This window comes from Rhinolophus sinicus, linkage group LG03, assembly GCF_036562045.2.
Source record: "Rhinolophus sinicus isolate RSC01 linkage group LG03, ASM3656204v1, whole genome shotgun sequence".
Taxonomy (NCBI): Eukaryota; Metazoa; Chordata; class Mammalia; order Chiroptera; family Rhinolophidae; genus Rhinolophus; species Rhinolophus sinicus.
Genome location: NC_133753.1, coordinates 43044665 through 43068262, shown reverse-complemented (window position 1 = coordinate 43068262; position 23598 = coordinate 43044665). Strand labels below are relative to the sequence as shown.

Here is a 23598-nt window from a genome sequence, read left to right as displayed (position 1 = left end):
TGGCTTGCCTTGTGAGGTGGTGAGCTCTCTGTCACTGGAAGGATGAAAGCCAAGGATGACCCCTTGCCTAGGATGTTCAGGTTCCAAGTTCCCCCCCAGGCAGATACTTGGTACTGAGGCCTCTCAAGAGGTCCCTGAAGCCCAGGACGCCTAGTGGACCTGAGGATGAGGAAGGGCCGATCATCCACTGGGTCCACCCATGTACTAGATGAAGTTGTTTTAAAATAGAGTCCCTGTTGTCAACTTCTTTCTCAAGTCACATATGGCTTTATCATCAGAATCAAGGTTCTGGCTCAGGAAATGTTCACAGAAGCATGGAAGTATAGCCCTGAAAAGCTTTTTAAAGCATGCAGGCCAAGTATTTATTTTAGAAGTGATTAAATGGAAGTCTTAAGGAGGTATATAGCTCACTTCAATGTGGCGTTAGGGTCTGAACGTGACACAGAGGTTGTCATCTGCAGTCCAGGGCTTTTTCATTACCCCAGGCTTGGAGGGTCCAGTTAGTAGGAGATGTAATCCAGCCCCAAGCTTTGTTTTCCACATTTGTAACTTCAGGATTGGCCCAGATTGGTCCTTTTGGGCTAAGTCATGGCTGCTTTCAAGAAGTCATTCCTAAAAAATCAGTAGGGGCTGGTCTAATATTCTATCAGCCATGAACGCCCCTGTGTGAATTAGTTTATAGTTATTTTTACTGTTCAGCAGGCTGAGCAGAGCCAGGTTCTGAAGAGAGGGGTTGCCGGCTGGCGTGAACTGTGTGAGGCAGCGTCAAGACCCTAAAAAGGGGTGTGTGTTGGAGGTAGAGCAGGATGATGAGATGCTACACAGAGGACAAGAAAATAAAAGGGAAGCAAGTGAACAGTGTCCACTGCCCAAGGGGCCAAGCAGCCCTATGGAGAGGTGGGGTGCTGCTGATAAGATAGAGAAACCCACAGAAATATGACCATCTTTTTGGTGGTCCAGGAGGGCTTCCTGGAAGAGAAGACCTTTCTGGAGCTGCTAGGGCCCAGAGAAAGCAATAAGTTTCCTCTCTATTTTAACTTATACCCAATAAGGACACTTAGCAGGGAGAGAACTGGGAGTTTCTTCTTCTTCTCCTTCTTCTTCTCCTTTTCCCTCTTCTTCTTTTTTGTGGGGGCAGCAGACTTATTTGGGCTGATCTCCCCAACAGTTCCTCCCAACCCCACCCCACCAACTCCAGGCCAGCCTCGTGCTCAGCAAAGCTTTGATCTAGGCCTCTGGTTCCACACAAAACCCCCTCTGCCCTCATGAGTGGACAGACCCCTCTTCCCTGGCCAGCCCCCATTAGCAATGAGACTAATCTAGTGGGACCGCTGCCAAGCCAAACCACTGCAGAAATATCAAGGGACTTGGTTAGCAGGAGGCGGGAAAGTGCTCGTAGGCCTCACCGTGGGGAGGGCTGAGTGTGAGAGAAAATGGCCACTGCTGTTGCCTGGACATTTGCCAGCTTCTCTAGACAGCTTCTGGTGAATGCCAAGGGGGAGCTGGCCCTTGAAAAGGCCTTGATCAAACCTCCAAGGAAAGAGAGCCCGGGCCACTGAGAAATCATGCCACACACACACAAGTCCGTCTCATAAAAAGTCCTCAGTCTAACCTGAGCCCTGTCACATTTCAGTCCTGGGTGAGTAGGGACAGAGTACCTGTCCTTCCTGAGGGCCGCACAGTATAACCCGGTGTCCCCCAGGGTGTAATGGGTGGGAAGAGTTTAGGTGGCACAAGAGTGAACGTGAAAACCTGACTCCTCATGTGTTTATGTAATGGGTGTTTAAAAATGACAAGCAAATAAAAACTTAGATTTCACAGCAATTATTGCTTAGGATGAGGTTAAGTACGAAGACGGAGTTGATTTAAAGTTGATTTAAAGAAAATGATTAAGTGAAAGTAGTCAGTGTGTCACACAGATATGTCAAAAGCTGTCTGGGTGGTACATAAGAGCAGGGCAGAAGGCAGGCTTTCAAGGTGATCAAACCTGGGTTTGGATTCTGGGTCTGTCATTTGGTGGCAGCTGTGTGACCTTGGGCAAGTCACATAACCTCTCGGAATTGCAGTCGCTGGAGTCAGACTGCCTGGGTTCAAATACCAGACTGTGACTTTATCACCTGGATGATCTTGGGTAAGTTATTTAACTTCTATATGCCTCAGTTTCTTCATCTCTAAAGTGGGGGAAATTGCACCCTCTTACAGGATTATCAAGAAATGGAGGGCTTAGAACAAAGCCTGATGCACGGAAGCCCTCAGAGTACGTTAGTGTTACCATTGCTAAATGTAATAAATTAACATTTCTTGAGCACCTCATCCCTGCCAGACATTTTGTGTGGTCATCAGTATTATTTCTAATTTTTCATACTAATCCTACAAGGTAGACGTTATAAGTTCAATTAGACATTATGAGAAAGGCAGTGACCTGCCCAAGGTCACACACTGAATAAGGATCAGGTCTGGGATTCAAATGCCAAATGAGTGGAATCTGCCCTTCACATGAACCTTGTTGGGTTCCGACTCAGTTTCTCCACCTCTACAATGGGTTTCATGTCATCTCCCAAACCACCAGGGCGGTACCACCAGAATCTGGTGTGGCGGTACCCAGGGATTGGGTCATAACCCGGGGTCTACTGTTCAGCCCCTGCTAGATTCTCTGGAAACCACCAAATCTTTCTGTGGTACTAAATGACCTGGCCACATTCTTTGGTAAATGGCTATATCTGAATCATTACCCTTTGTGGGAAATGAGGCATTTTAAACTTCTGTTCTACCCCTCTTGTTTCCTGGGAAGTCCTATTACATACCTAGGTTTGCACTGTATAAAACCAAGGCCTTCCCCATGTCTCCTTGTGTTTCTGAGTCACAGTAAATAACACTGAACAGAATGGGGCCAGCAGGGCCAGCCTGGGCTGCCTGCTGTGAACCAATTTGCCCCTTTCAAGGCCTCCCTTCAAGAGCCCTCCTCCCCCTGGCAGCCCTCCCTTTGCCCTGCCCACTAGCCTCTTCTTGTCTGGAAAGAAAGTCAGAAGGGTCAGGACAGGACTGAATGTGGGCCCACCTAGGGGACTGGCATCTCAAGAAAGGTGGCTGGAGAGAGGGTGAGGCTAATCTCGAAGGGCATTAATGAATGGTATTTCAGGCTGGGGTGAGATTTTCATTGATTAATTCCTTCATTCCACAACTGTTTCTTACTTGCCGACTCTGGCTGGCATCGTTCTGGACCCTGGGATACATAAGTAAACACAACATACAAGAAGCATTGCTCTCATGATTACATTCTGTTGGAGGAGATAGCCAAGAAATAAGGTGAATAAATAAATAGGTAATAATGCTAGATAAGGAGAAATACCACAGTGAGACTGAAGCAGGCAGAGGTTGGAATTTTAGTTCGGGTTGCCAGGAAGGCCTCCATGATATGGTGATGTTGGAGTAAAGACCCGAAAGACGTGAGAGAGGCTCTTTGGTAAAGAATGTTCCAGGCAGAAGAAACAGCAAGTGCAATGTCCAAGGTGGCTGGTGTGTTTGAAGAACATTCCGGAAACTGTGTGGGTGGACCAGAATGAATAAGTGGGGGAGGAGCAGAGGATGAGGTCAGGAAAGCAAGGAGAGCCAAATCACACATGACCTCTAGGAAGGAGAGTCCTAGAGGGTTTGGAGCAGAGGAAGAACATGACATGATTGGACCTACATTCCCAGGATCCCTCTGGCTACTGGGTGGAAAAGCCTCAAGGGGACAAGGGCAGATTCAGAGTCTGTTGGGTGACTGTTGTCACCAGCCACAGGAGCCTTTCTGAGCACTCCCCCCTGTCGCCCCCAGAGCCCTGCCTGCCTTCTGGTCCTAGTACTCCAGGCTGAGAGGTGGGAAAATGGATGGCAGACCAGAGCTTTCACACCGCGGATGGTATGGGACCAGTGGACCTGACAGACTGGAAGTGCGTGGGGGCAGGGGCTAGTTTTAAGATGTGCTAGAATACCAGCAGACCCGCACAAAGAGAGGAAAGAGCAGGGACGATCTTGGTGACAATTTCGACACATTCAGAACCATCAGTGGGGCCTCTGGCAGAGCCTGCCTGCACCTCTGCCCCTGGCTGGCCTCACTCAGCAGCAAGCACATTCCACAGCTGACGTTTGGCTTGTGGTCTGGACTGGCCCTCTCGTCGATTTCATATGCTCTGAAAGGCCTTTAACATCAGAACTTGGGTTCTCTTTAAGTTTGGGGCATGAATCACTGCTTCTGGGCCTGGAAAGGGGATGCAGGGGCGAGAGGCCCCACGCCGCAGGCGCTGCCTCTCACTCAGGCCCACGGGCCACTAAGGCACATGTATGTGACAGATTCCCAGTCCAAACATTCGGAGTTGGACTTACTTCCAAGCTCCTGCCAACACTTCCCACTGCCTGAAGGCCACCTCCACCTGCCCCACCAGCCATGCAAAGTCATCACGTCCAGAGCTCACTCAACTTCCCTCCTCCAACCCCCTTGTCCTCAGGTCAGTGGCACTGCCCTTTGGGCCCCCAGACGCCTTCCCTTCCCTGGTGACCAGGCCCTGTTCCATCCTCCCCTCAGGTTCACTTCTCTCTCAGCTGCCACCTTCACTTCTGCCTCTGGTCTGGGTCACTTCAGTGCCCTTCTTTTTCCTACCTGCTCCCAGTTGTTCTGTCGTATCCACCACCACCCCTCTTCTCCAAACACAGATTAGAACTACCCTCCCTCAAAAACCTTCAGTGGCTCCCCATCTGCTAAATCCAAATGCCTTAGCTGGGTCCTTTCTCAGTGGCTTCAGCCCACTGTTCCTTCTTGCAGTTCCCCACAGCCTGTACTCAGGATCCTGCCGAGCAAACATCAGGCTGTTTGCCCAGATATACTCTCTACCCTTCCTGCATTTGCAAATAATCTCTTTTTCATCTCTCAAATCCCAGAGTCTTATCTGTAGTTCTCTTACAGCCTTTATTATCCCCCCTGCCCTTGTATTAAAGTTATTTATCCAAGGATCTTCTCTCTCCTACTAAACCATAGTCTTGGAAGGACAGGACTTATCTCTGATCTTTTATCCCCCAGAGCACAGGGCCTGACCCATTCAGGCCACTGCATTGGGACCCCCTGGGCGTGCATCTGCAAAGAAATTTAAGACATCTATCTTTCCCTTAAATATCTTTCCATCTACTTGTATAGGCAGTTCTTACACTCATTCAACACATATTAATTGAGCACCTGCTATAGTATGTCTGGCACTGTGAGGGCTGGCGACACAGATTGACAGTAGATGTGGCCTTTGCTCTCAGTCTAGTGGGGGAAGATGTTCAGGCAATTGTAATACCCTCTGGTGGGTGAAGAACAGGGTATCTTGAGATCACACAAGTGGGGCTCCAAGGTCTGGTTGAGGGGGTCAGGTGAGGCTTTCAGGAAGAAGTAGTGCCACCATGGAGACCTGAGGAATAAGTGGGAGGCAGACAGGAGAAAGAAGGAGGCAGAACAGGATATAGGGAACACCGAGTGAAGGCCAGAGAGAGCTGGTGTGTTTGAGAAGCTGAGACGCTCAGTCTGGTTTGGGTGCTGCAGGGGTGTGCAGGGGCCTGTGCCCATGGTGCTGCTAACAGTGAGCCCCAAGTGCATGCCAAGGCCAGCCATTAGGGTCTGGTTAGCTCTATGAAAGAGACTGGACATAACCTACGGGCAATTAGCAGTCATCGAGGGTTTTAAGCAGGGGACTGACTACACAACCCAGTTTGTGTTTTAGCCTCACTTTGGCTGCTACTGAAAAAGGTCTGGATGGAGGGGGGCAAGAGGCAGAATGACACCTGAATTTGGGCTTGGGCCTCAGGGAGGTCCCAGGGCCCTCCTCCTCTGCCCCCAGGCCAGCCTTCTGTCTCCATAATGGGGCACCCCTGCCCCAGCCAGGCTGGGCTTCCGTTTGTTGGTCCCCATCCTGAGTCAGGTGTTTCCTTTGCCTGAACACTCAGAACAGCTTCAGCAGGACCCCGAATCTCAGGGTTGGACTGACCCTAAGGAGCTTCACCTAACCCCTGCTAGACTCTCCCCACTTCCCCCACAAACTCCTGTACCACTCCGTCTGTCTGGGGGCAATTCTGACCAGGATCCTCTGCCAAATCCGTCCCTGGTGTTTCCTGGGTCTCGGGCTTGGGGCCACCCTGTCATCAAAGTTTATATGGCCTTGCAGGGGGACACAGACTGGGTCACCTTCAGCTACCAACTCCTCCCCCCAAAGTCCACCTTGCTCTCAGCCTCAAACTCTGACTCCAAGTTGTGTCTCAGCCCAGCCTGGCTACGGATCTCGTGCAGTTTCAGGCTGGGGAGGAGGATTGGAAGGACTGTCAGGAGAACGGGTGAAACCTTGGCTTTGCCACAGATTGTTGTGTGACCCTGAGCAAGTCGTTTCCCTTCCCTGGGCAATGTTTTCTCTTTGCTTGTTTGGGGATTAGGTTTAGATGACATTTCTGGTTCTCAGCTGTGGTAGCCCATTAGAATTCTTGGGGAGCTTTAAAAGATACCAGTGCTGGGCTCCCACGGAGAGTGATGAGGTTTTCTGGGGTGGGGCCTGGCAGAGGTTTTGTTTTATACCCTCACTCTCTTGCTCATCCATCATTTGAGGACACTGGGTTTGCTGACCATCTGCAAGTCCTGCAGTGCTAGACCAAGAGGGGAGGCTGAGGTGGCAGGTAAAAGAACCTGAGGCGGGACCCCTGAGGTAAAAGTGTTAGCACAGCGGGACCACAGCAGCACGAATACCTATGGCTGAAGAAAGGACAGCATCTTCAGGCTTTGCCTTCTTGCGTCCACCAAGCTGACTACACCAGAGCCCAGTGTCAAATGCTTGAAGTTCCCCCCAAAAGGTTTCTTGAAGTGATCTTGGGACAGTAATTGGAGACAGAAGCGTCTCCTGCATTCTATGACTTAAAACTCATCCCACAACCCTGGCTGTGTGCCTTTGGAACTGCTCCACGGACGCCCAGCACTTTGCATGAGGCCTGCAGCCTGTGTGCGATCCGTGCCCTCCTGACCCTGCCATGTTCCTGGAGGAGGCTATGCCTTATCTTGTTTGGAATCCCCAGAACCTGGAGGTGCTTTGGGTTTAGTGGGTGTCCAGTACATGTTGCCCAAATGGACAAGAGACTCAGTTTCGTCATCTGTAAAGTGGGATCACGGTACCTCCTTGCCAAACTACAGGCCTGTGGGGAGACCCACATGAGCAGGGCCAGTTTCATAGTCGTGCTCAGGTTCCCACACTCAGGAGGGCCCTCGCTTGGTTTAATGCTCTTCTGTGGCTGTCTTGATAAGTTTTTAAACAAGGAGCCCTGTATTTTTATTTTGCACTGGGTCCCACAGATTATGTAGCTGGTCCTACATGTGTGGTGAGATAAGTGATGTGAATAAACTCAGAGAAGAACTCTGTCTACAAATAATTTATGGGACTTTTCGATTGCCAGCAATCACTGAATATGAGGGGCTATGAGCTCCAGGGAAAGAGCGGTGCCAGTAGAAGGAGGGCAGGTGAACACTGCTTTCTTAGCTTCTTCCTTGCAGGAGGAAGCGGCAGTGATCTGAGGGCCTGGGCATAGGCCAGGCTGAGAGGGTGGATGGTGGAGACCTACAGAGAACGAGTTCAATGATCTTGTCCTACCTGCCTGCCACATTTGTAGAAAACATACCATTAGAATTCCATTCCTTTAGCTGAAGCATTGCTTTCTCCTTAAGTTCCTCTGATGGGTGTAGCAAATTAGGTTTCTAATGTCATCTTTGGCTAGAAGGCCTGCCCTGAGTTCCCATAGGATCTTGAGGAACTCACTCAACCTTTAAGAGCCTCAGTTTCCCCATCTACCTAAAGCCCATACCATCTTTGGCAGGGCCTCTGGCCTCATCTGGCCTATCCTGACTGATAGAACAACATATGGGAGAGCTGTTTGCAGACTGTCAGAAGCTGCACCCACTTGCTCATTTCATGATATTTTTCGTGGCCTTCCTGAGGTCCGGTCCTCCTGTTCCACAAAGAAACAGGCCCTGGAAATCTTCAGGGTAAGGATTTCTGGCAGTCTAGCCCATGTGGGTGATGCTACTGGGGGAAGAAAGCTGTCAGCCTCAGTTGCAGAGGCAGGAACCCCTTCTCTGTGTCATCCTGTTTGGAATCTCAGAGCACGTTGCTATAGCAAGTTGCCTAACTCGCCCCACATGCCACGTGGAAAAACCTCTGCCTGCTTTAGAACTGCGTTACCCAAGCCACAGACTGGCTTCTATGTCAGAAGAAGAGACTGCCATCATCCACAAGGTCCAGGGTAGGACACACCTGACCAGCAATGGCAGTGGGCTGTACAGTTGAGCTGTGCCAGCAGGTCCCCCCACCTTAATTATTTAGTCTACTGGCTGGTCCTGGTGCCTGAAGTTCTACTGTTAGCCCTTTATTCCTTTGGGTCAAGCACAACACAGTTAAAATGCAAATCCCTTCAGGCAGGACACCTGAAGATGTCATCACTGAATATCGATCTTCAGCATGAATGAATTCACTAGGCCTGGAGCTCAGAGCAGGCTTTAATTAGGGGGATGGGAGCAGAGGTAGAAAGGGAGGAGACGCATGCCCAGCCTGGATCTGGGGGGGGGGGGGGGCATCTGGAGAGGGAGTCCTGTGTCAGAGTGGCCCAGGGTACTGGGCACTGGCGGCAGATGGTAGAACCCCACTTGGCCCTGAGCTGGGAGGCAAGTGAAAGAAAGAGGCTTGCATGTTAGGAGGTACCACGTGAGGACCACTTCTCACCCAGCCAGCATCCTGACTGTAAAACCATTGTCTATCTGCCGCCCCTGGGCCGGTACCCCTGTGAAGATGGCCGAGATCTCTTTTTCCCTGAAGACACTTCCTTCAGCAAGGGCATCTTACTGGTCTTTCAATACCCTCCAGGCCCAGTTCCTAAAGAGATATTATGCATCAATTAACAGCAGTAGGTTTGTGGTCAGACAAATCCCAACACCATCTCTTACTCAGTCATCACGACCTTGGACTAGCCATTTAACTTCTCATGTGTAACCTGGATTTCAGTAGTGACTTCATGCAGCTGTTGAGAGGCCGAACTGAGATGTGAGAAAGCGCTTGATGCAGCGGCTGGCAGCAACCAAATAATAAATGACAGGAAGGGCAATAACTGCCACTGTTAATTGAGGGTTTACTGGGTGCCAGATGCTGTTCTAAGCACTTAATATGAATGAACAACGTAAGACCATTTAACATACACATCAGCCTGTGAAGTCATTAATCTCCCCATTTTACAGTTGAGGAAAATGAGGCCCAGAGGGCTTATCCAGGGTCATCCACGTGGAAAACATTTGAATCCAGGCAGTTGGGCTCCCAGACCAGGCATGCTCATTATTACTATCGTGCAGTAAGCGTGTGGGGGGAGGGGGACTGAGAGACAGAGGCAGGGAAGGGGTTGGACCACACTGACTGTTCCCTCCAGGTGTGATTTTATTCATCTTGTGACTCAGGTCATAAGTACACAGTATGAAAACCCTTCAGGGAATTTTTGGAGAGCTTATTTATTTTAGGTTTATAAGACGACCAACTCCAGTCTGTCTCTTCCCCTTCTCCCCTCACTGGTTACAAACGTCTGGGGCTTCAACTAAGAAGTCATACAGTTAAAAAAAAAAAAAAAAAAGAATTCATACAGTTAGGATTTAACACGATGGGGGCTGGGGATGGTCCCTGCCTGGGTCACAGCTCCCTATACAAGCCCTCCATTCTGAGGGCATGTGGGTGTCTTTGGAGCTCACAATTGTTTTGCGGAAAATAGTTTCAAATGGCTATGAATCCTTGAAGGTAGCCCACGGTTTGCTACTGGTGGGGTGGGGGCATTAAGTGGTGAGGAATAGCAGAGGTGCCAGTTTTAAAGTGTTAGTGCATGGTTAAAGCTTGTTTTTAGCTGACCCTCCCTAAGTTAGCCAGAGGCTGCCACTGATTGGGGAAGATTATGATGGACCCTTTCTTTTCACAACTTTGGTAGAACATTGCTCAATTTTGACTCCCAAAGTAAGATTTTGGATCCTATAGTGAGATAGTCTCTAAAATCAGGTATTATGGAAAGAAGAGAGGGCTTTTTGAATTTGTTAAACCCTTCTACATACAAGAGCCAAGTCAGGCCAGCTCAGAACATAGTTTTGTCCTAAGTAATGAGGGGAGAGGACAGAAGGGAAGTTCCCTGCTACTGGAGTTTCCGCTACAGAAAGGGAGAGAAAGATGTTCAAAGAGGGCAAAATGAGAATAAGCTGCGGTCTGAGTTTCTTGAGGGTCCACAGCTCTATGCGGATGGGCTTGGAACAGTGAGAATGGCCAGGAGATAGATATGCCATCTCTGGAGGTGGGGGGGGTCTATGGTGGGAGAGATGTGGGGGCACGGTGAGTAAGCAGAAAAAGGGTGACACTCCACTTGAATCTCTTTAGGGCCCCCAGGGCCTGATGTGGAAGAGTCCAGGAGCTCCTTAGCTGATGGTAGCTGAGAGGCTTGGCTGAGCAGCTCCCAGCAGGGTGGGCAGTGGGGCAGCAAAGTGACAAACTATCTCGCTCCCTGCTCTTCCAAAGCTGGAGAGCAGGGCTTGTATCTTTCCAGGCTTTGCACACCATGGTGCCTAGTACTGTGCTTTTTCCCTACAAGGCTTTTCTGCTAAATAAGACCCCCACCCACAAGGACACACACGAGCCCTGCGGAAGGGCATGTTTCTTCTCTCCAACACTACAAAGCACTCACACTAAAATCGTATTGGCTTCAAGACAGCCTCAAGAGCAAAAGGAAAAAAAAAACCCAAAAGAAAATATCTGAATGCCCATGATGATCAAGACTTTGCGTTAGGTCTTTGCGGGGAGGGGCTAGGAGAGTTTAGGTTTATTTAATGCCATTTCGTGTAGGTGCCCTCTGAGCCCCCAGTATCCCGGCACTTCCTCCAGTCTTCTCTCATGGACCTGAGTTTGAAAGTTACATCTCTGTACACCCTTAGGTCCCTTACTCAATGGTCAGTACCTTGAACACCGCTGCCGCCGCTGCTGATGTTGGAGAAGAAACTTATCCTCCTTGAGTGCTTAATATGTGCCTGGAACTTTCCAAGCACTTTCTATACATTTGCTCACTTAATCTTTGGATAACATTGTAAGGGCTATTATTATCATCCCCATTTTGCAGGTGAGAAAACTGAGGCAAAGAGCCATTTAATAACTTGCCAAGGGCACAGAGTTCTAACTGATAGAGCCCACACCCATCCCAGGCAGTGAGACCCCAGGGCCTTCAGCCCCACACTGTATCTAATCACCCTGTGTGTCTTCATGGGGCCTGGCAGATAACAGGTGCTCAGTAAAGACTGAGTTTTTAAATAATCATCACCTCATCAACCCTTCCGACAGATGCACTATGGTATTGAAGTTCTGGTCAATGGATCTGCTCTCTCTGAATGTCAGCTGGAAAAGTCTTCAGACTTGTCTACTTTGCTTCTGGCTTTTGTGACAGTTTGGCCTACCCCATCACCCTGCCCAGCCTGCAGCAGGAGCTCCCGGAAGATAGAGGCTCTCAACTCATAATGGCCTCAATGAGGACTAAACTGTGCCGTCGCCAGTAGTGAAGCTTCCTGTGATCCCCACAAGGAATGCATGTGATGTACGATGAGAAATCAACACCAATCCTGCCTAGAGCCAGGGGAGTGGACCCAGCGACCCCAGTTACAACGCCAATCTTCAGAGTCCAGACTGACCAGTCATCCTTGCAGTTTTAAAATATTCACCTTTTTGTTCTTGAACTAGTCCCAGGAAATAACTCTAATGTATGAATACTCCCACTTTATGGCCTGTCCACACTCTACACACTATTTCAAGGCCTAATTCAAATGGTAACTCCACCTCCAGGAAGCCTTCTTTGCTTTGAACCACAGCCCTTACTTTCTCTGTGCAGTTCACTGCCTAGGCCTCTACTTAGCTTTCCCTGGTCTTGCCTTGTTCTCGGCTCTGGGCAGGGCCCAGATTGCACACATGCTTGGGCCCCTGCCCCAGCTCCTTGCAAGCAGATGTCGTTCCAACATTGATTGATATGTTTAATGAATCCCATATTTTAAAAACCCAAACTGACCAGACATAACTCAGGGGCGGTTTTCTCCATATAAAGGGAGCTCTGAGTCACAGATCCCATCCTTCACCCTACTTCCCTACCCACTCTCCACCCCTGCGTGAGTAACATTAACAACTATTGCTTCAGCCCTACTGTGCACCAAAAAGTTAAGGACTTAATCATCCTGACAGCATTATGAACTCAGAATTTCTATCTCTATTCCACAAAGGAAGAAACCTGTTGCAGAGATTTCATAACCTGCCCAAGGTTGTACAGCTAGTGGGCACCAGAGCCAAGACTGGAAGCCAGGTCTGATTTCAAAGACTTTGCTCTTAGTTTCCTGAGGTGGGGACTGTCCCTAACCCCTAAGGCAGCCTCTCCATCTCAGTCTGGTGGGGTGGTTCCACCTATGTGGGATGCACTCCCTTTTCCTATGGCTGGATCTCCTAGTGATTTGAAGACAGTTCCTGGAACTGTCTCCCCTCCTGACTAAACCACCCAGAACGCGCTTCATCTCCTCCTGAAGCTGGTTTCTAGATGTATGGTGGCCTGGTCACAGCCTTCCCTTGCCCTATTCAACTCTCCTCACCCCCAACAACTTAAAACAATGTTTGTTTTCAACTGTGTCTCTAGGATCTAAATTAAACCGCACCAGCCAGAAGCCATTTCAAGAACTACAGCCCCTGCCAGAAGTTCTGCTATAGACTAATCTATAGAAGGGTGCACCCCAGAACTGGGGTGAATGAGCATGGGCTGGGAGAGGGTAGTCTCCACCTGTACTCCCTGAGGGGGCCTCTCCCGCCGCTGCCACCGCATCTGACCCCCAGTACCGGCTGCAGCCCCAGCCTGGAGCACACGCAGAAGGGGAGGCAAGGACTGGCAGCCAGTCCCGGAGGCAGGCGCTGATCTCCACGCTGTGGAGGGGCCCCGAAAGCTTTCGCTATCCAGAGAACTGCATTGCTGGCCGCTGCCCCCGCGTGGCGGTTCAGGCCGCGGTGCACTGCGTGGGGAAGCCCAGGCCGGGTGTCCCAGTGCGGAGAGCCCGGGGCTGGCCTCTTGCTCCCGGCCGCACGCCCCGTCGGCCCAAGTTCCCCCCAGTGCCCCGACACCTGGGGTGCATTAGGAGGCGACGCGCATCTCGGCGATGGCGGTTTCCCTGGATTATTGGATAATTGCATAATTCCGAGCGCGGGGTGGGGGCGATGCCCCGTCCCTACCCCGAGTGTCATGTAACGTTTCCCGGGACCCTGGGCTGCGGAGCTGCGCCCATCCCCCTTTGGCCCGGCCGGCCACGGCTCGCCAACGCCCTGGGGCTGACCGCCCTGGGGTTCGCTCAGTCCCGGGCCGGGGGCAGTCTGGCGCCTCTCGGCTCCCCGGTCTCCCCAGGCCTCCGGGGCCGCGGTACCCGGCTCTCCGTACTGCAGGATGCGCCCTCCGCACCGGGCAGGAGGGCAGCGAGGCAGCGCTCTCTCCGCGCATCCCATCCCCTTCCCAGCCCCGGCCGCGCGCCCTCGGAGCTCCAGCGATGCCCAAGTGCCCTCGGGGGCGGCGGACCGGGAACCCCAGCATGCCCTTGGAGGTAGCCAGGGAGTCCAGTGGGACCGCCAGCCCTCTGCGCTTTTCAGCTCGAGCCTCTTCAACTCTTCCCAAACACACCAAACTCCCAGCTCCAAATCGCTTCTGCGCGCCTTTCTTTTGCGGAACTTGGCGGAGCCACTAGGCTGCAGCCAGTTCCCGGGGGACCCACGTCCCCAAGAGTAGCCAAGTTTGGACCCTGGGAGGCGCACCGCGTCCCGCTCCTGGCAGCTGGACCCCAGGCCCTCGCGGGCCAAGGAGGGGCTTCCGGAGGCAAGGGGGAGGCAAGAGGGGCACGTACCTGGCCACAGGCTGAGCGCCCAGGCCACTAGGAGGCCCCTGGGCAGGTCCATGGCCCGCGGCACAGCGGCGGATGCCCGGTGCAGAGCGGCGGCGAGGGGCGGCGAGCCAGAGCGGCAGCCTCCCGGGCGCGGCGCCTGGGCTTGCACTGCGCGCCGCGCGCGGCTCCCTGACAGCCGGCTCGTTCAGAGGAAGTGGGAGGGCTCCAGAGGCGGGGAGGGGCGCGGACACCACTCTGGCTCTGGTTGCTACCTGGGCAGGCACTAGTATATTGGCACCTCTACGCCATCTCCAGATCTCTTCTCCCCCCACCCCACATCTGCCTTAGGAGAAAACCCCAGAGACCCGCTCCTGGGAATCACCTCGCCAGTGTAGCACCTTCCTCTACACCACCACCTCCCAATTCAGAGTCTGTTCAGGAAAGTTATATTCCCACTTCCCAAAGGAAAGAGCTTCACGAAGCTGAGAGGGGGTTCCTAAGGTAACTCAGGGACTCTGGTCTCCCTTAGCCAAGGGGAGTGGATGTCCCTCAAAAGTCTATTCTGAGACACTCCCCTGCCTCCCTTCACAGGGCTTGGAATGAATGTAAAGGCACAGTGCTTCTTCTGACCCTGGAATAAATGCAGACCCACTCCACCTCCACTCTCCCTAGCCCTCACACCTGAGGCTTTCCAAAGCCTCCAGGAGGACTCTGCCCACTTTCACCATAACAGTGAAGCCAGCTTTGGAGTCTAGCCACCTTCCTTCCCAGTTCTGCTAACCACTGACAACTAAATTCAATGCACAGTTGTTGCACAAGCTTTAAAATCAGGCCTTGGACTACAACGCATGGGTGTGGAGGCTGGGCTTTCCAGCAGGGGAGAGAGCTGAGGCAGAGATGAGGGTTGCAAGCATGGTAAAAGTTGTAGCAGGGGCCCTTCATCACTTTCTCAGGAAAAGGTCTTCCCTCCCCTCTCCCCCTATGCTCTCCAGGTCTCATCCCCAAATACATGTCATTCTCTCTCTCTGTGTCTCTCTCTCTCTGTCTCTCTCTCTGTCTCTCTCTGTCTCTCTCTGTCTCTCTCTGTCTCTCTCTGTCTCTCTGTCTCTCTCTCTCTCTCTCTCTCTCTCTCTCTCTCTTTCTCTGTCTGTCTGTCTCTCTCTCCATTGTGCTTAGTAGAGACTACACATTAATTAGTGCAATCATTTGATTAACTTTTCTCTCCTTGTCCAGACTGAAAACACCATTTGGGTAGAAAACTCTAGTTCACAACTGAGTACTCAGCCCCTGTACCAGGAACATAGTAGGTGGGTGGATGGATGGGTGGGTGAGTGAGTGCAGGGGTGTGTGGGTGCACAGAGGGTGGAGGGGATTGGATGGGCTTGCCAGAGGAGGTGCTATTCATGCTGGATGGCGGAGAATGAGGTGGGTTTTGAGAAAGCCCAGGTTCGCGTTAGTATAGTTAGTAGGCCTTGCGCCTGCCTCCCCAACACTGCTCTTTTCTTGGTAGCTACCCTGGTTTTTATTTTGGTATCTTCACATCTCCTTCTCAGCCATAGACTTTGGGGGAAGCTGATCCCATCCTTGGGTGGGGGGAGTGTGGGGTGGGGAAGCATGTGGTTTAGGCAGAAGTGAATTAGTGTATTGCCATCCCCTGGCCCTTGTTTAAGAAAGGGCAACATGACAAAGGAAGAAGATTTTCTGGGAAGTAAGCATTTTTTGCTTTTCTAAAAGAGCTCCTAGAATGAATTAACTAACTAACTAATTAACTTTTGCACCTCCCCTCTCCTGCCCTCACACCCCTCCCAGGCTGGGACAAAGAATCATGCAGGCCCAGAAATTGATAGAGGTCTAGGTAGGGAAGGGAGATCTGGCCTTGGGATGAGGCAGATGCTGGATGGAGAAACCAAGTGCCAGGAAGGTGTCATTGAGCCTCTGAACCAAGCCATCCCCTCAGCCTGCTCCCCTGAGGGCTTTGCAATTATGTGACTGTTAAGTCCCCTTTATTGTTTAAGCATGTTTGAGTCAGGGTGCTTTGAACCCACAGCATCCTGATAACAGCATTCCTATGAGATGCAAACCACTTCCCTGCCTCTCACAAATGCGTGCCCTCCCAAGAAGTTCCCAAACTCCAGGTGCCTGGAGCACCTGTAAAGAATGCAAAGTCCCCGAAGATCAGGGAATCCTGGTGGGACACAGGCACTCTGCTGTGTAGGGGGCTGAAGACCATAGTCTGAGACTGCACACTGCTGGCTGTAGGGGCTCTGGTGGGAGTGTTGCTGCTGCTCCTTGAGTCACCATTCTGCCATTCACTCACTCACTCTGTCCTCATCTGGGCCTGGGGGTCCTGAATCCTGTGTGTGTGCCTTGGTGTAACCTGAGAAGGTTGGGGGGGGGGGGAGAGAAGCCATGTGTCCTCACTTATTCTTTCAACAATTATTTGAGTGCTCACTGTGCACCCCCCCACACCCACACACAAGTCACAGGAGAGAAGCCTGCACTTGAGGAACCAGTGATAGGGCTGAGAAGAGACACAACCTCACATTTATTGGCATTGTCATTACTTATTATTTAATTATTCATTCAAATCATTTATTATGTAATGATTTTAAAACACTGTTTAAATCACACAAGGCAGCCGCATATGGGTGACAAATGGATGATCCATGTTCAGTCTGGAGAAGCTCACACAAGGGCTTTATGAAAGCTGGGATTTGAATGGAGCAGTAATAATTAGTAATAATAATAATAATACTCCTTTACATGTGCATAGAGTATTTATTTTTTATTGAGATACCACATTCACATACCATAAAATTTGTCATGCAATTCTGCAACTTTTGGTATGCTCATACGGTTGTGCAACTATTACCACTAATTTCAGGATATTTTTATTACTCCAGAAAGAAACTCTGTAACCATTAGCAGCCACTCCCAATTCCCTCACCCCAGCCCATAGCAACCACTAATCTACTTACTGTCTCTATGGATTTATCTATTCTGAACATTTCATGTAAATGAAATCATAGGGTATATGGCCTTTTGTGTCTTGCTTCTTTCACTTAGTACATTGTTTTCAAGGTTCATCTAATGTATCAGTATATCATTCATTTTTATTTTCAAGTAACACTCAATTATATGGATATATTAAATTTAGTTTATCCATTCAATAGGTGATGGATATTGGATTGCTCCCACTTTTTGGCTGTTTTGAATAATGCTGCTATAAACATTTGTGTACAAGATTTTGTGTGAACATGTTTTCAGTTCTCTTGGGTCTATACCTAAGAGTAGAATTTCTGGGTTATAGGGTAACTCTATGTTTAATTATTTGAGGAACTGTCAGACTGTTTTCACGGTGGCTGTCCCATTTTACATTCCCACCAGCAACGTATGAGGGCTGCAAGTGGTGTTTTAGTAATTTTGAAATCCCATTCACACTTATGATATTATTTAATACTCACAAGAGTCCTGCAAGGAATTATATTCATTTTTATAGATAAAGAGATTGTATTGATTGTATTGGTGAGGATTCTTTCAATTACAAGTAACAGAAACTTGACACAAACTGAGTAAATCAGAAGGGAATGTAGCAGCTTACGTAACTACCATGTTTCCCCGAAAATAAGACCTAGCCGAACAATCAGCTCTAATGCATCTTTTGGAGCAAAAATTAATATAAGACCCGGTCTTATTTTACTATAATATAAGACCGGGTCTTAATATAATATAATATAATATAATATAATATAATATAATATAATATAATATAATATAATACCAGGTCTTATATTAATTTTTGCTCCAAAAGACACGTTAGAGCTGATTGTCTGGCTAGGTCTTATTTTCTGGGAAACACGGTAAGAAGTGCAAAGTTGCGTTGCTGCAGGTATGGCTGGATCAAGACTCTCACGTGAGACTCATCTTTTTTCTCTCTGTCTTCTCTTAGTTTTACTTCAATCTGCATTCCTTTCCTGCAGCAGACAGGATTTCTCTGTCTGCTAGAAAGATGTAGCCAGCAGTCCCAAGCTTATACTTTATTATTCTAAAGGGAAAAGAGAGCCTTCGCTCCTAGATCCAGCAGAAAAGTCCCGGGATTTGATTCATGCCCACCCCGGAGTCAATCAGTATCTGGAGAATACGGTGCTATAATTGGCCCAGTCTGAGGCACAAACGCAGCCCCGAGCAGTTGGGAGGAGAAGGGCATTATGACTGACAGCCCCATCAACACCACATATTATAGGACAGGAATTCCTTAAAGGAAAACAGGAAAAGGGGATGACAAAGTATCCCTTCGACAGACGAAATCCATAGTTGCTAAGTCCATGTGAGAAATCTAAGCTTCAAGCAGCAAGGGACTCACCCAAGATCCCATAGCATGCATGTGGCAGAACTGGGGTTAGAATTCAGGTGTTCTGACAGCAGGTTCAGAACTCGTCACCGCACCCCAGCTGGAGGAGGGAAGCAGGTGTTTCCGGCCAGGACTGCATGAGCACGGTGAGCCTGCGAGTCCTGTGCGCGGCTCCTCTGGCTCTCAAGCTTTGGGTCTGAGAGCCCTCCTCTGGGGAGTACGTGACTTCTCGAGGAAGGAAAGGTGGGTGAGAGGCCACCACCTCCAAAGGAACGCAGCTGTTTCTGGGCACTGATGACAGAAGCCTGGTTCTTCTGACTAGCACACTCTTCTTCCAGAAACGTACTGGAGGTGGCCCGATCTGCTTTCATTTTAGAGGGTACTTTTCTCTTTCCATACTTTCTTGGCATTTGCACCTCTGTGACGTAAGGTAACCAACTGTCCTGGTTTACTTGGGTCTGAAGGGTTTCCTGGGTTGCTGGACTTTCTTTGTCAAAACTGGGACAATCCCTGGACAATCGGGGCAGATTGGTCCCCTTACCCCCCATCTCTGTCTGTCCTGGACCTTCTCCCTCAGTTTCTTCTCCAACCTCCTCCCCTCCGCATCCCCTGTCTTTCTCCCACTAGCTGGTTCTTTCTCTTGACCTCCTAGTATTATTATTATTATTACTGATTATTACTGCTCCATTCAAATCCCAGCTTTCATAAAGCCCTTGTCTGAGCTTCTCCAGACTGAACGTGCATCATCCATTTGTCAGCCATATGCGGCTGCCTTGTGTGATTTAAATAGTGTTTTAAAATCATTACATAATAAATGATTTGAATGAATAATTAAATAATAAGTAATGACAATGCCAATAAATGTGAGGTTGTGTCTCTTCTCAGCCCTATCACTGGTTCCTCAAGTGCAGGCTTCTCTCCTGTGACTTGTGTGTGGGTGTGGGGGGGTGCACAGTGAGCACTCAAATAATTGTTGAAAGAATAAGTGAGGACACATGGCTTCCCCCCCCCCCACCTTCTCAGGTTACACCAAGGCACACACACAGGATTCAGGACCCCCAGGCCCAGATGAGGACAGAGAGAGTGAGTGAATGGCAGAATGGTGACTCAAGGAGCAGCAGCAACACTCCCACCAGAGCCCCTACAGCAGCCTCTGTCCATGTCAGCATGGGGGGCGGGGGTGTCCTCACTGAGGTGTGCCCTGGCTCCTGGGCTCCTTTCTGTCCCCACAAGCCCCCCCCCCCCCAGATCTGGCCTCTGCCCTATGCCTTGTCTGTTGGTCTATGCTCAGGAAATGCAAACTTTTTTTTTTTTTGAGATAAACTTAAGCAAACTTACAGTTACTGGGAAGGCACATTTTCTGCCAAAAATGATATAATAAATTCCAAAGCCAAGAAAAAAAAGTAGAAAAGAAAGTTACAAGATTGCTTTTGTTACCTGCTATTTGAGTGACTTGTGCCACTGTTCTGGGCCAATAATGTGGATGATAGGGTGTGACTGCATTTGCCACCCCCAAAGGGGCTTGGAAGGCGTTCCTTGGTTTCTGTGTCATGTCTGGTCTCATCCCTGCCAACCGAGTGAAGGACATTAGCCTGACATAAATGCGTTTACACAAGTAGCTTATGTTGGCCCCAGCCATGTTCGACTCGAAGTAGAAAGCACAGTCCAAAATGTTGGAGCCGGAGGGTGCCACCTCCTCCTAAATGCTGTACGTGAGCCCCAATCTCAGTTCGGCTGCTGAGGGTCAGTGACTGGGGTTTCTACTAGGATCTAGCCCTGTGCACAACCTGTGCCAAATCCAGGAAGTTATTTTCTGATCTCTATTTCTCAAGCCACAAGTATGTACAGCATTTGCAATAAAGAATTCAAAAGGAAGGAGCATGGCCACAGCACAAACATGCAGGATGGATAAAGAAACATCCCTTTGAGGAAAGTGTGTCAAAGGGTGTGAAAGAGAGCAAATTGCCTTAAAAATCTAGAGGTAGCCGTCAACATCCTAGTTGAGAGGCCATTTCTGATGAAGCTTAGCTGAGCTAAACTCTTGACATTGAACCAGACGGGAAGAGCCACATCAGAAATAACCGTCACAGCGACAACAGTGTGAACTGTCTTCAACTGAGCACTTAATATGGACTAAATGCCACTTCTACATTATTTCCTTTAGTCATCAGCGCAGCCCCGGGGGTTGTCCAGGACTTTCATCCTGGCCCTGGCTGGGCTGAGATGGCAGGGAGAAGCCATGAGAGTCCGAGGTCTGTCTGGATGGAGTGCACAAGCATCAGGATGGGCTTACGGTGAGCCCCCGGGGAAGCAATCATGACATTAAACAAAGACATGGGGCAGAGAAAGGGATTCCACAGTGCGCATGGGCAGGGTCAAGGGACCAGACGCTGAGCCATTCAGTAAGTGTACTACTGAGCACTCCACTGGGGACAGAGGGACACACCAGATTCAGGTCGTGCCTTTCCATGAAGCTCCTAATCTAGGAAAGGAGGCAAACATGTACAGCAAGAATCAAAATGACAGCGCCCACTTTCCACCCACTTACTGCGCTCTACACTTTCTTTATGTCATTTCCTTTCATCCCCATGACAATCCTAGGCAGTAGTATAATTTCTGTCTGCATTTTACAGAGGAAGAAATTGAGGTTCAGAGAGGTAAAGTCCCAGAACTTGTAAAAGGCAAACCTAGGATTGGAACCCGGTCTTGCCTGATCCCAGATTCCATGCTTCTAACTCCTTGGGTTCATTGTTTTGCGGAGCTGGCTGGGAACAGGACTGTGATGATGGAAATGCGATCATAGCATTTGTGACCAAGTGTCTGGGAGGCACAGAAGAGGATCAGGGAAGGGGGTAACATCTGAGCCAGGTCTTGGAAGCAGCAGTTTTTCAGAGGGGAAGTGGGGAAGGGCATTCTAAGTAGAGAAAGCTGCACACGTGCACAGGTCTGTGCAAAAGAGCAAGAGTTCAGGCCGTCCCAGGGAATGGTGGGCAATCAGAGGTGGCAGAAGTATAAGAAAAGAGGAAACCTAACTTTCAAATTTCTGTCCCTTCAAGGATCAGCTCCCTCTGGTGTATTTGGGAAGGAGGAGTGTGTCTCGTGTCTGCTCCTGAATTAGCCCCTTGGGAACCACTTCTTTGTTCAGAATCTGGTCAAGTTCAATTTTCTCTGTCAGCAGAGGAGGTGATGTGCAGATATACACGCTCCCTGTGGGCTTCTAGTGGGTGTGATTGGGCCAGACACACAGTCACGTACATGCATGCACATTTGTACCAACAATAAATAATACTCTTCTGATCCAGCACAATCCAAATCCAAGTTAAGGGAGAAAAACATTCCTCCAGGTAAACTTCCAATGTGCAGATTACCCTGTGCGTTGTGAAGGTGGCATTTCTCAGAGCAGTGTTGGTTCCTCATGACTCTTTCTTCCGCTTTCAGAGAAAGCCTAAGGGCTCTGAGTCATTGCATCCATGTCTCAAATGCCAGGCACAGAGCCCCAGAAGGTTGCTCCTTGGCTATAAAAAGGCCCAGATAAAGCTTTTACATTTTCATCTTTTTCTTTATACTGGGGGCAGATCAAATTCCAAGGAGGCATGTCCTAATTGTTTTATCTGGATGGGAGGTGTGGGAGTGGTGGTTAAGAGAGAAGGGTGAAAATATAATTTTGGTCCAATTGTGGGGGATTTTTTAAACGGCCTTCATTGGATAGGTAATGAGAAGGCTTCAGCAGGTTTTGAGTGAGATGCAGGGAGGGAGGGGAGGTTTGTGTTCAAACGAGTCAGTAGGACAGAAGCCTGTGGCTCTGGCCAGTTCAGGGAGGATCTGTGGAGGAAACGCCAATGCTTCGTGGATCACATTTTAGACACCCCTCAAGCTCCCCTAAGACATTGTGTGCTTTCTTATTATGCATTGCTTGAGCTTCTGAATGATGCTGTCTTTCCCCCCTTGGCCTTGGCTGGTCATGTTTCCTCTGCTTACCATAGAGCCCTGCATGCCCACTAGGCTTGCTGCCCACTGGGTCAAATCCATGACCTGCCTGCGCTTTGAAGCCCTGTGTAACGGACTTACCCCTGCATCCCTTGTTTTTCTTTTCCTACCTCTCTCTAAAACAAACCACGTTTGACTTGTACACAGCATTCTTGGAACAATAATAGGACCAACAACCATCACTGACCATCACTGACCATGGACTAGATACTGTTATGTAACTTGTGAGGCTTAGAAATCCCTGCATGTCCTTCCAGGCTGAGGACATCAGCCCCGGGGGCTGGGACTGGCTGTCAGCTAAACAGGAAACAGGACATGCTCATTTCATCACCCTCTCGGCTGCCTTTCTGAGGAGCTGCTTGCTCCTCCGGGGCCGTCCAGCTGCACAAGGGCTAGTGCCCCTGAGCCACACCCCCTGCAAACTCAGATCCCTTTCTCTTCCCTGTTAAAGCTCCTACTCGGTATAAGGATCTTGGGGGAGAAGGTGATGTGGTGAAAAGCTCATGAGATGGGTGAATGGCTGATAGTACCTGATAGGTTACTGTACTTCCCAAGGGGATGTTTTTTTTTCTTTTTCAAAGAGTGTACCTGGAGCCAGAAAGTAAAAAGGCAAAATTTCTGGCATCCTCAGACATTTCAGGTGTTTGGACAGAGATGAGAAAGTCTGGAGGCAGTATAATCAGTATGGTTTGGAGGCACTATCCATGGTCCACCCACATTCCCAGGGTTCAAATCCTGACTCGGCCGCTTTCCAGCTATGACACTTGGGGCAAGTTCCTTCAGCTCTCTAAACCATCTACCTGTCCTGGTTCCCCAGGAAGCAGACCCTGATACAAGGATTTAAGTGCTTATTTTTTGTTATTTATTTATTTATTTTGGGGGTCAGGGGGGATCCCAGGAAGCACTGTCAAAGGAATGAGGAAGTAAGACAGAGAAGGGAAGGAAGCCGTAGTGAGCAGGTGGCCACTGTGGGTAACTGTGGCTCAATTACACTGGGCAGCGCCAGGAGACTGTAGAACATACCTTGGAATTGTCTCGGGGGGATGTCTTAGTCGGTTGAGGCTGCTATAACAAAAACACCACAGACTGGATGGCTGATAAACAACAGAAACATATTTCTCACAGTTCTGGAGGCTGGAAGCCCAAGATGAAGGCACAGGCAGATTTGGTGCCTGGTGAGGGCCGGCTTCCTGGTCCGTAGACAGCATCTTGTAGCTGTGTCCTCACAAGGTGGAGAAGGCCAGGGAGCTCTTTGGGGCCTCGTTCATAAGGACACTAATCCCATTCATGTTCTGATCACCTTCCAAGGCTCCACCTCCTAATA

At 49.7% G+C, this 23598-nt stretch overlaps 1 protein-coding gene across 2 annotated transcripts in view; it reads right to left on the bottom strand.

Moving 5' to 3' along the window:
* ITGA11 (integrin subunit alpha 11) overlaps positions 1 to 14129 on the bottom strand; it is a 122720-nt gene extending 108591 nt beyond the window's left edge. For both annotated transcript variants that reach the window (XM_019725629.2, XM_074327510.1), the window contains exon 1: positions 13958 to 14129. In XM_019725629.2, coding sequence (XP_019581188.2) covers positions 13958 to 14009 — 52 coding nt within the window. In that variant the 5' untranslated portion in view covers positions 14010 to 14129. The remainder of the gene's footprint in view (positions 1 to 13957) is intronic.
* Between the last annotated feature and the right edge of the window lie 9469 nt (positions 14130 to 23598).